Raw genomic sequence first — 12,768 nt, forward strand, 5'->3', positions numbered from 1 at the left:
TAATAATAAATAATGATATAATATTTAAATTGTATTACATTACATTACATCATATTATATTATATTATATTATATTATATTATATTATATTATATTATATTATATTATATTATATTATATTATATTATATTATATTATATTATATTATATTATATTATATTATATTATATTTTTATATATCATTTAAATATAATACATATATTATGATAAATTAATAAATCAAGCCTTCTGAAACATGGAGTCAACATTCTCATCTCTTCCTTCATCCTAAGACCCCTGTGAACACCATCACAGGTGGGTTTGGACAAACCAGAGCTGGGCCAGGGCTTGTCCAAACCAGAACGGGGTGTGGGAGCCACCCTGGCCACGGGGCAGCCTCGTGCCAGCCCCACCACAGCCACACGTGTCCCTGCAGGGTGACAGCAGCACGTGGCCCAGTTTCCAGCTTCCCTTCTTGTGAAACGCCTGCCCAAGGAGGGGGAAGGAGGAGGAACCAGCGAGGGAATGAGATTCTTACCTTGATTTCCTCCAGCAGGTCGGAGCTGAGCAGTTGGATGCTGAGGTCGTCATCTTTTGATTGCTGGGGGAGGATGGAATTGAAAAATGAATTGAAAAATGAGCTTTTCACTCTTTTCCTAACAAATGATCCATCCCCTGTTTGCGTTTTGAGTCTCCCTGCAGAGAGGGAGGCAAAGGCACCCAGTGCAGGTGTGGGCAGAGCACGGTGGCACCAGGCAGAGGGGTCACTCTGCTCCACAGCTGGCAGCACGAGGACTGCTGGGTCAGGCCAGCAGGAAAATGAAATCACAGCCTTTGGTGCCACTGAATTTGTGTTGGGTCAGCCCTGTAACCTCCTGTTGATGGGGAAATGGGAGTTTGTTCTCATGGTGCCCCTGTGGCACCAGCTGCAGTGGGGTGGGCTGGCACTACCCAAAAATTAAAGCCTCTAAAGCTGTCCTGAGAGGTTCAAAATATTCCTTCCCAGCATCATCTGGGAGATTCACAGCCAGCTGAACATCTGAAATCTTGGCTGTGTTCGTTTGGTGACAAACACAAGCCATGACATGAGTTCGAGATTTGATCTGGAGAATTATCTTGTTTTATTGCTAAAACACATTGACGTGGACTAAAACAGCAACAGGGTTGTGACCAAGCACCTCTAGCAGCCATGGCAGATGCTCCGAGGGCATCATGAGCTGTTTGCTCAGCAGCCCTGAGATTCCTGAGATGCAGGGCAGGGACCTTGCACAGGCACCAGTGCAGGTGTTGTGCTCCTCCCGTCATAAAACACCCTGTGCAGGTTTTGTGGTTCTTTCAAATTAAAAAAATCTGCAGCAAAAGATTTCCATTTTCACCTGGCACTGACTTCTGCAGGGCTGGACCTTGTTGCCCTGAAGAAAAAATGATTTCCTTCCTATTAATTCAGTGATTAACTTGGTTTGCAATATTTCGAGGGAAGCTTGGCTGGAAAGGTTTGCAGAGGTTCATTGTGAAACCTCGAGTTCATTGTTAATGAGAAAAATAGGAAGAAGAGCCTGACAGATTTTCTCTGAGTGAGCAACGAAACCGAGCTGCTCTTAACACAACACAGCCAAATCATTTCTGCAGGGAGGAAACTCTTCCCCCTCCTCCAGATCCCAGAACTTTGCAAGAAAGGTAAAAAAAAACAGAAGACAAAAATAATCCTTAATTTCCTCAAATTTGAGCCTCAGCTCTTTGAGCCATGGCTCTTTGACAGATTGTCTCTCAGAGAGCAACGAAACTGAGTTGCTCCTAACGCAGCCAAATCATTTCTGCAGGGAGAAAACTTCCCCCTCCTCCAGATCCCAGAACTTTGCAAGAAAGGTAAAGAACCACAAGACAAACTAATGATACTTACAAAATAATCCTTAATTTCCTCAAATTTGAGCCTCAGCTCTTTGAGCCACGGCTCTCTGACCGATTTTTTCTCAGTGAGCAACGAAACTGAGTTGCTCTTAACGCAACACAACCAAATCATTTCTGCTGGGAGGAAACTTCCCCCTCCTCCAGATCCAGAAAGGTAAAGAAACCAGAAGATAAAATAACAATACGTACAAAATAATCCTTAATTTCCTCAAATTTGAGCCTCAGCTCTTTACTCTTTGGCAGACTTTCAGTGAGCAACGAAACAGAGTTGCTCTTAACGCAACAGAACAAAATCATTTCTGCTGGAAGGAAACTTCCCCCTCCTCCAGATCCCAGAAGTTTGCAAGAAAGGTAAAAAAATCAGAAGACAAAATAAAAATAATCCTTAATTTCCTCAAATTTGAGCCTCAGCTCTTTGAGCCATGGCTCTTTGACAGATTGTCTCTCAGTGAGCAACAAAACCGAGCTGCTCTTAATGCAACACAACCAAATCATTTCTGCAGGGAGGAAACTTCCCCCTCCTCCAGATCCCAGAACTTTGCAAGAAAGGTAAAGAAACCAGAAGACAAAATAACGATACTTACAAAATAATCCTTGATTTCCTCAAACTTGAGCCTGAGCTCTTTGAGCTTGGCGGGCAGGAGCTCGGGGAAGCGCAGGCACGAGGGCTGGGCGCGGGTGGTGCCCAGCAGCAGCAGCAGCAGGAGCAGCAGGATGGGCACAGCTGTGCCCCTGGAGCAGGTCCTCATCCTGTTCTGCAGATTTCCCCTCTGCTGCAGCTCTCAGCTGGATTCCCCCTGGGAGGGTACAAAGCAGATCTGCAGCTTTCACCTTGATGGAGCCCCTAATTTATACATCACTCCATTTCCTCTCCCCATTTCCTGACGAGCAATATTGGGGTTTTAAGTCAGTATTAAGCCCAAATGTCACTTGGGTTTCCCGTCAACTTGGGTTTCCTGTCCTCTCCTCACACCCCATCAATTTTTTTGTGCTTAGACTCTGCATTTTTTTTTTACATTGCTTGTTTCTTGTAAATTTAGCCGTGGCTGTGGAGGAAAGCTGCAGAGACACACAAAGAAGCCAAGGTGCTGCGTGATGTTCATTTATTCTCACAGTTCCATCTTTTATTTTTAGATCAATGTTGTATTGTTAGGGGGAAAAAAAGTGTTGCTACTTTTAAATCTCAGTGTCAAACCTGCAGAGAGCATCACTCAGCAGAATTGCTTTTCATGAACTGTACAAATTCTCTGTCTCTTCCTTTGGTATTCTAATCTGCAAACACACATCATCAACTGAAGTATTCATTTTAATTAATTTGGTTTTGGTTTTTTTTTTTTCCAGTTAATGCACATGTCAGCTGAAGCCAGTGTGAATTTTCACTGCTCAGCAAGCTCAATTTCTGCTCCCAAATATCAACTGGATGCCAAGTGGATCCCAGGGGAGGATCCCAGCCCTGCTCTGGTCCTCGTGGATCCTTCAGGGCAGGATCAGGATTTGTGCCACTGCTTTGATGCTTGGTGCTAAAGCGTGTCAGCAGGTCATAAAAATTCTTTTTCCAGGCTTTGAAATCTTATTTTGTTTCCTAGAAATGGACAGCAGCCCCATCCAAGCAGCAGCATGTCCTGTCTTAGCTGGGACTTATTGTCCCAGCTGTGATAAAATTGTCCCTTCGGAGGCACAGAGAATTCCTGTGACGTCCCCCCATTTTCCGTTTCCCTCTCTTTTCTCCTCTCTTTCTGTATCTATTTTAGCCCACACCCCCTGCTTCCTTGGGATAAAGATTTCACTTACTTATTCAGGAATTTGGCATCCAAGAAAGTGAGAGCAGAGATAAATTTGGCTTTTATGAAATAAGGGGTTTTCTTTGAAATCCCTCATGTTATTTTAAAAGAGTTCATTCTTCCCAGTAGGGAAGCCTTCCTCCATTAGGGAACAAATCCCTTAGATTCTCATCTCCCTCATCACACTGATCGTCTTTGAAGTTGAATTTGTGAACCTCCGAGAAGGAATTTATCGCTGGATGAATGCTGGAAAAATGCAAAGTATTGTTTGTTCCTGCATACTGAGAGCTTTTCCACTTTATTTTTAGGAGCAGGAGAGAGGAATGGTTGGCATGCACACGTGTGAGAGCAAAGGGGATGAACCATCAGCAACTGGAGAGTCTGAGGCAGGGAAAGTGTGGGATTTTGTGATTTGTTTTCTTTTTTTCTGTTGGTGTTGCCTCTTCCACAGGTGATGGGGAAGCTGCTCCTGGGGAATCATTGCAGGGACATCAGTGCAGCTGAATCATGGCCTGGGTCATGGTTTTGGTGACCCATTTTTGTTCCCCTGTTCTAAATCAGCTGTGGGGTTTTTCCTCTTGACTGTCAGCAGAATCCATCTGAAAGGAGAAGGGCTGAAAGCTCGGACAAAATTAGTCTGAAACTCAATTCCCACAGGCAGGATCCCACCTTCCCCTGGGATCCCACACATGGTTTTGCTTCTTTTGCATTAATTTGAACCTGCCAGGGCTCAATAAATCTTCAGTGCCAAGACCTGGATGGTTGCTGAGGCTTCATCAGGGCGTGGAAGCTGATGTGTGAGGCTGGTTTATGTACTCCTGGATCCTCAGATCCTGGAGCTAATCCCAGTCCCTTCGGGGAAGGATGCAGCCCCAGGCTCTCCCCTGCAGTGGAAGGGCTGCTCAGCCTCAGCTGAGGGCTTAGGAACTGGTGTTTTTATGGGGTACAGGAAGAGAAGAGAAGAAGAGAGAAGAGAAGAAGAGAGAAGAGAAGAGAAGAGAAGAAGAGAGAAGAGAAGAAGAGAGAAGAGAAGAGAAGAGAAGAAGAGAGAAGAGAAGAAGAGAGAAGAGAAGAGAAGAGAAGAGAAGAGAAGAGAAGAGAAGAGAAGAGAAGAGAAGAGAAGAATGACCAGGTTGGAAGAGACCTTCAAGGTCATCGAGTCCAACCCAGCCGCAACCCCTCAAGTAAACCCTGGCACCCAGCACCACACCCAGTCTTTTTTAAACACATCCAGGGATGGTGACTGCACCACCTCCCCAAGCAGACCATTCCAGAACTTTATCACTCTTTCAATAAAAAACCTTTTTCCTAACATCCAACCTGGGCAGCCACAGGAGGTGGAGCAGCCCCACAGCTTTGGGATCTCCTTCCACCCTGCCCAGCAGCTGAGCGCTCATTTCCAACCTCCTCTTGTTTCGAGCCACCCTGCCTCTCTCTCCATGAAGTCACATGTGACATCCCCAGCGTGCTCTGGCTCTTGTGCAATTCCCCCCAGCCCGTGGTGGAAGCCTGGGCTGTGTTTTGGGGCTGGCAGCAGCGTCAGGCAGCCGTGCCCGTTCCGCAGAGGAAACTCTGGCGTGCGCAGGGCGATTCTCTGCTGTGTTTACCTGCGTTTCCTCTGCCTCGCCAGGGATCTTGACGGTGCAGTTTCGCTGTGACTCAGCCCTGCTGAGCGCTGTGGAAAGGCGGCGGCTGCACTACTACAGAGAGCTTCATGAATGAAGAAAACACCTTTTTTCCTAAAGAGTGTCCGGGGGCCGTGGGTGTAGCGCTGAACCTTTAGGAAATGGCTCTCGGCTTTGCCAAGAAAGATCGCTTCAGGAAGGAGAGCGTGTGTTCCTCAAAAGCCATTCTTGTGCTTTTACCCCACCTCCCACATGTGGGAACCCAGGACATCCCTCTGGCTGTCCAGGACAGCCAAGACCCCTGCCAGGGGGCTCAGAGACCCTGGCACGGAGCCCAACACATCTCTGGGTTAGATTATGACCCGTGGAGCAAATTACCAACCTTAGATGAAGGTTTGCAAGCCACAACAGTTTAGGTAGAATAATAGTGAAGTTATCACGGGGTGGAAAAGTAGATTTTGGGGTTTTTGGTATGGGCGTTCAGGAGGCAAGATGGAGAGATCTGGGCATGTCCAGCCTTTCTCCTTCTTCTTCTTGGCCTCCATCTTCTGCTGTGCTGTCGGCACTTACAGATTGGTTTAGAGTAGAAGCTCACTGTCTGACATGGGTGATAGGTATTGGAAAGTAATTGTAAATATTGTTCATGTAGTTTTTTATATAAAGACATAACACTGCCCTGGGGGCAGGCAGAGTGCCTGGAACTGTCCTGCTGGATGGACGTCGGCAGGGCAGGAGAAAAATTTTTATAGATAAGAAACAATAAACAACCTTGAGACTGAGAAATGAAGAGCTCTGACTCCTTCTTCAAGGGCCGGGCTGGGAAAAGAGAGTTTTGAACTTCTCTTGGGGTCACTCAGACCAGCTAAAGATCCCAACACCCACAAGCTTCTGACAGCAGTGAGCTCACCAGAAACAGTAGGGCAGCAAGTGCTGCTTCTGCACTGAAACAGAGGCCCCTGGGCAAACGCGCTCTCCCACAATGTGCCATGGGGAAAGGTTGGTCCTGGACATGATCTGGGCAGGGTTTGGGCTTGGATGTCCTCAGGATCCACCACTGGAGCAGGGTGGCACATCACCCTGATAATTGAAGGGTCTTTTCTTATCTTAGCACGGTTTGATGTGACAAATTTTTACTTCTTTTTTTGCCTTCTTGGTCTCTACATTGCTTTCGGACAGAGGGACGTTGTGTAGCACCATCCCTGAAGGGTTTTCACTGTCCCTGGAAGGGTTTCTCCATCCCTGGAGGGGTTTCTCCATCCCTAGAGGGGTTTTGCCATCCCTGGAGGGGTTTTGTCATCCCTGGAGGGATATCAACATCCCTGGAGGGGTTTCATCATCCCTGGAGGGGTTTTGCCATCCCTGGAGGGGTTTTGCCATTCCTGGAAGGGTTTCACTGTCCCTGAAAGGGTTTCACTGTCCCTGGAGGGGTTTCACCATCCCTAGAGGGGTTTTGCCATCCCTGGAGTGGTTTTGTCATCCCTGGAGGGGTTTTGCCATCCCTGGAGGCATTTCACCATCTCTGGAGGTGTCCAAGGAATGCCTGGACGTGGCATTCAGTGCTCTGGTCTGGTGACAAGGGGGGGATTAGTCACAGGTTGGACTCAATGATCTCAGAGGTCTTTTCCAGCCCCAGTGATTTGTGATTCTGTGATTTTCTGCACGATCTATTCCAGGCGTAACTTGGAGTATCCCCTCCATTTCCAGGCTGTCACGGTGGTGTTGTCCTTTCTCTCCTTTTTAGAAATTCCCCATTTCTCATCCCTCCAGATCTGGATGATCTGCTGCCAGTGACGCTCGTGGGGGAAGTAAGGACTTGGTGGCCTTTCCTTCACCCCGTGTTTGAAGCCATGGCACTGCTCTCTCAGCAGCCCAGTGCTGATGACTAACAGTTCCCCGTGAAGCACCAAGGGCTCTGCTTTGTGTTTTTTTCAAGGTTTTTTTCCCGCTGGCGAGGCGTGACGTCGGATAGTTCAAATGTGGAAACCTGGTCAGAACTCGTGGCGTGACTCACGTCGGCCTCAACAGGTAAATCCCAAATTGCTCTTTGGAAATTTAACCAATGTCACTGGTTTATCTTGTCCAGAAATGGGTTATTAATCATGAATTGGAGTCATTGGGCTTTGATGTGACTGATAATGTGACACAGAGAGAGCGTTACATAAGAAGTTCTTAGAAGGTCCAGAACTTCCATGTGATCTAAATTAAGCTGGAACTTTCTGGAATTGTCACATGAAAGAATGCAAGTGATGGAGACTTTCTCCCCTCTGCAGATTCAGTTTTGGTGATAAACTTAACTGAGAAATAGTTGCACTTTTTAATGGCACATATAAACCTCCCAATATTTGCAATTCTGCTGCAGCCTAAGGCAGAGATCGAATAATATCCAAATTTAATATCCCCCCTGGAATTCCAGGGTGCCCTCTGCCAACCTAGAAGAGCGAGCTGTGCTTTATTCCCTATTTTCCATGGGTTTGCCATTTTAAGCCTTTCTCTGAGGTGTGTGAGGAGTCCTGGGTGAGGTCAGTGATGCTGCCACCATCCTCATGGGGCTTTTCACACGCCACAAAGCAAACAGAGGTGTTGTTCTATTTTTATCTCTTTTATTTCCCCTGAAATTAGCTGCTGACAGGAATTTTATGGTGCTCACAGCGCTGTCCTTAGAGAAAACAACAGGATCTTGGCACTGGAGTCTCAGGAGTGAGGACTGTGTGCTCCAAGTGAGGTTTCCTCAGATGAGTTTCTTTGCAGATAACTAAAAAGTGTGAAACGATGCAAAAAAACCCCCCAGAATATATAATCCATTGGCCCAAATATCACTTGCACTGCCTTTTTTTTGTTGTTGATGTTGTTTTTTGTGCCTTCTACAGAAGCAATTTTGAGCAACTCTTGCCCTGAGCAGTTCATTGCACAAGTGCTGCTTTAAGGAGTTTCTTTTTTCTAGTTCTGGTATTGCTTGGGTGGGATCTTCTGGAGAATATTGACTTTGTAATGATTTATCACCACAACTCTGACCAATAACACAAACCCAGCCTATTTATAGTGCTGAGGGATCATAAGACAGAAACTCCTTATCATGGTTTGAGAAATCACATCAGCCCAAGCTGCTGCTCGGAAGCTCCAGGGTGAATTTCAGAGCCAGCTTCACTTTCCACAACAGCACCAGGCCCTGCAGCCCAAACTGGCCTGGCAGCCCCCACCCTGGGGTTTTGGGGTGGTTTTTGTGTGGTGATCACGGAGAGGGTTTGGAAATCCTGGGTTTTCTTTGTCGCCCCACAAAGTGCGGATCAGCCCTGGCTGGGGTGGGGATGGAGGCTCATCCTAGGAGCTCAAGGGATGCTGCAGCATCCCCAGAGCTGCCAGGGGATTTTCCACCCGCTCCCACTGTGTCTTTCTGCTCCAAAAGCTTTGCTGTGGTTTTTTGATTAAAAAATGATGCACCAGATGAGCTTTTTGGAGGTTTCAGAGGCTTTTAAAAGTGTTTAAATCCTCCTTCTGTTTTCTCTTTTTTTTTACAGAGGGAACAGGTGATCCAACCTCCTTCTCCTGACAGATATCTTAACATGGAAATCCAAAGAAAATCATGGAATCATAGAGTGCTGTGAGTTGGAAAGGACTGTAAAGACAATTTCTTCCCAAGCCCCTGCTGTGGGGGCAGAAGCTGAGTTTTAAAAGCAGCAGAGTTCAATTGAAATCCTGCTGCTCCCCATGGGAGCTCTGGTGTCAGCTCCACTCCTGCTCAGAACTGCTCTCCTCGAGCTTCTTCAACAATTTCCCTGGGATTTATCTTTCTGAGGAAGATTTACTTCCTTAACAGCATCAGGCATTTATGTCTCTGTTTGGTTATTGCTCTCCCTGTGGCTTTTGAGGACTGTAACTAGGAAGTGGAAGATAGAGTTGAATGGTGGAAAACCCCTCTCACTGTTTAAAAATAAGAAGACCAAAAAAAAAAAAAAAGAAGACAAAAACAAGATCTGAAGCAGACTTCCTCTGCTGTCGGGAAAGGAGGGAACTTCATTCCTGCCCCTCAGCAGTGTCTGCTGAAAATACAAAGTCAAATGAAGAGCCAAAATCCTCACAGTGCCCCTGATTTATGTTGATGGCTAAAAGGGGTTGTGCAGGGAGGAAATGCTCCAGATTTTCCAGAGTTTTCAGTGTCCTCCAAAGTTAGGGGACAGAAGGCCAAGCTGGTGCTCCCCATGTGTGCTAGGACCAGGCAGAGCTATCCAGGGGAATGGGAGAAGCTTCTGGAAAAATCCAGAAAAAATAAAGAAAAAAAGCAACCCAGAAAGATCCAAAAAACCTTGCACCAGGACTTGATTTTCCAGGAATTTACACCTAGAGGCAAACAAACAGTGCCCAATTTTTCTGTTTTTTTTTTAATCAAATCAGGCAGGAATTGGCGGCTGTGATGTGCCAGCCTCCCCTGCTTGTCCCTGACTGCCCATCTGTGTGCCCTGGGGCCAGAGCTGGAGCAGAACTCCCCAGGCTCACGTGCATCCATCCCGAAACCAGCCTTGGCTCCTCGGGGTTGTGAAATTGAGAGGGGCAATATGAACCCAAAAGCGAAACCCGGCGCCGCGAGCCGCTTGCGTACAGAGCCAACAGCGAATTTACTGAAACACAGCTTTCAGTTTTGGTGAAAGCTGAACCTGGCTGGCTATTGGAGTGATTCATTTGCTCCCTGGATTGTTCAAAAAAGGACCTGATAGCAGCCAGCTCTCAGTTTCTCCTTTATTAGGTGTCATTTATTCCCTGCACTGTCAGCACATTTCACCCTTGGGGCAAACCCAGGGGCTGTGTGGGACTGTCACATCCATTGGCTGCTCCAGGAGGCCAAGCCTGGTTTTTCATCAAAAGATACTTTTGGGAATAAGCTTTAGGGGTGGTTATGGGGTTGATTGATGGACTAGGTGATCTGGAAAGCCTCCTCCAGCCTGGGTGATTCTGCATTTCTGTGAAGGGCCCTGTGCGACTTCTGCTGTCACAGCAGCTTTTGAATCTCCAGGAATAAGGATGGGAGGAAGAGGAGTGATGGGTTTGGGCAATAGAAGTGATGGGTTTGGGGAGCAGGAGTGATGGGTTTGGGCAGCAGGAGTGATGGGTTTGGGCAATAGGAATGATGGGTTTGGGGAATAGGAGTGATGAGTTTGGGTAATAGGAGTAATGGATGATGGGTTTGGGTAATAGGAGTGATGGGTTTGGTTAACAGGAGTGATGGGTGATGGGTTTGGGGAAGAGGAGAGGTGGTGATGGGTTTGGGGAATAGGAGAGCTGGTGGTGGGTTTGGGGAATAGGAGTGATGAGTTTGGGAAATAGGAGTGATGGGTCATGGGTTTAGGGAATAGGAGTGATGGGTTTGGGTAATAGGAGTGATAGGTCATGGGTTTGGGGAAAAGGAGAGATGGGTTTGGGTAATAGGAGTGATAGGTCATGGGTTTGGGGAAAAGGAGAGATGGGTTTGGGTAATAGGAGTGATGGGTGATGGGTTTGGGGAAGAGGAGAGCTGGTGATGGGTTTGGGTAATAGGAGTGATGGGTTTGGGAATCGCAGCAGAGCCTGACCCAGAGCCTGGCCCAGAGCCCAGTGCTGGTCCCAGTGGTGCTGGTGCTGCTGGCAGCCCCGCTCTTGGAATGTGATGGATGATTCCCTCTCGTTTTTGGGCAGCTCCTGAGCTGTTGCAGTTTTGGGATGAGAATTTCCCAAGGGTAATTTGACTGTCCCACAGCTGGTCCCTGAACTGGGCAGGGGTGAGCTGGGCTCCCATGGGCTGCTCCTTGGCATCACAGAGAGCATGAACAGCCTGGGTTTGGGCACAGGGGCACGTTGGGTGGACTCACACGGACGCAGAGGTGGCAGCTGAAACCCAGGTGCTGGATAGTTGAAAAAAACCAACTTTTTAATCTGAATTATTTAACCTTAAAACCTGAAATATGCATTTTCCTGTGGGGAAGATGCCATTTATGATAACCAAAATACGAGTTCACATTTTGCCAGAGCAAGGGAAACAATTATCTAACCTTCCACACCCCCCACCCTGGTGACTAAATGAATTTTCTGCAGAACAGCTGTTGATGCTCGAGATCCTCCACCACGCTTTTCCTCTTCCTCAAAGGTGAATCTTAGACGAGGAGGGGAAAAAAAAAAGAACATTTCCTTTTATTTTTTAATTGGTTTTGCAATTTCTTTCCGCTTTCAGGGTGCAATCCTGTCTCAGCAGCAGCAGCAGTGCCATCAGTGAGTCACAGGGCAAGTGTCACATCTGTGCTGGGCAGGAGGTGGCACAGGTGGTGGCATTGCTGGGACGTGTCCCTGACCTGGCCAAGGACACACAGCCAGGACAGGGGGAGCCCAGGGTCACCCCCAGCACTGGGGTGACGCTCCTTGGGGGACGTGGCACTGTCCCCTCCCTGCTGCACCTGGGGACACCCTGGGCTGGGCTGTTGGTGTCTGATGATGGCAGCAAGAGCCCCAGAGGGACAACCATGGGTGATGCCCAAAATCAGGAGGATAGGCATTGTCTTGGGGTGAGGGGCCCAAGGAGGGGCCAGTGTCCCTTAGCCCAAAACAATGTCCCTCACCCCAAAACAATGTCCTTGATGAGGGACATTGTTTTGGGGTGAGGGACATTGTCTTGCATGAGGGACATTGTTTTGAGATAAGGGACATTGTCCTGGATGAGGGACATTGTTTTGGGGTGAGAGACATTGTCTTGGGTGAGGGACATTGTTTTGGGGTGAGAGACATTGTTTTGGGATGGGAGACATTGTCTTGGGGTGAGGGACTTTTTCTTGGGGTGAGGGACTTTTTCTTGGGGTGAGGGACATTGTTTTGGGGTGAGGGACATTGTTTTGGGGTGAGGGACACTGTCTTGCATGAGGGACATGGTCTTGGGGTGAGGGACATTGTCCCAGGCTCTCCAAAGGTCCCTGAGCCCCCAGAGCTGGGCAAGGAGCTGCTCTGCCCATCCTAAAGCTGCTGAGGGTCCTGGGCAGTGTGAACCTCTCGGGAAGAACCCTGGAGAGCAGCTGAGCCTTTGCTCTGGGTGTGTCTTGGAGCTCGGTTGAATAAATCCACATTTCCCTGAGCCACGCTCAGCCTGCTTCTCACTACGAGGCAGCACCAGTGTTTGATTTTCAGAATTATTCAAAGGGTTGTGGCTCAAAACGTGACTGAGGAGAGGGAACATGATGTACCTCTCTGGCAGTACCTCCTCACTCAGTGTTTTCTGACTCATTTGTCGAGTTTACTGAGAAAAACAATTTTTTTTTTTTTAACTTCTGTCAGCAGCACTGCAGAGCTGGGGCTGGATGAGGGCAGGGCTGGAGCTGGCCTTGGTCAGGCTTTCTGCCCATAACGAGCTGCACTAATTAAGAGAGAGAAGAGCAGTCTGATCGTCAGGGCTGGCTGAGGGTGTTTCCATGACAGAGAGTGCCAGGGTCATGGAAAGAGCTACACCAGGGGGGGAACCTGTAGGG

At 47.7% G+C, this 12,768-nt stretch overlaps 1 protein-coding gene across 1 annotated transcript in view; it reads right to left on the reverse strand.

Annotated features, from left to right (window-relative positions):
• IL10 (interleukin 10) overlaps positions 1-12,768 on the reverse strand; it is an 18,592-nt gene that overhangs the window by 1,771 nt on the left and 4,053 nt on the right. Inside the window, exons 2-3 of the mRNA XM_005428130.1 lie at positions 2,472-2,555; positions 518-580 (exon numbers count right to left, since the gene is read on the reverse strand). Coding sequence (XP_005428187.1) covers positions 518-580; positions 2,472-2,555 — 147 coding nt within the window. The remainder of the gene's footprint in view (positions 1-517; positions 581-2,471; positions 2,556-12,768) is intronic.

This window comes from Geospiza fortis, unplaced genomic scaffold (genome assembly GCF_000277835.1).
Source record: "Geospiza fortis unplaced genomic scaffold, GeoFor_1.0 scaffold391, whole genome shotgun sequence".
NCBI classification, from domain to species: Eukaryota; Metazoa; Chordata; class Aves; order Passeriformes; family Thraupidae; genus Geospiza; species Geospiza fortis.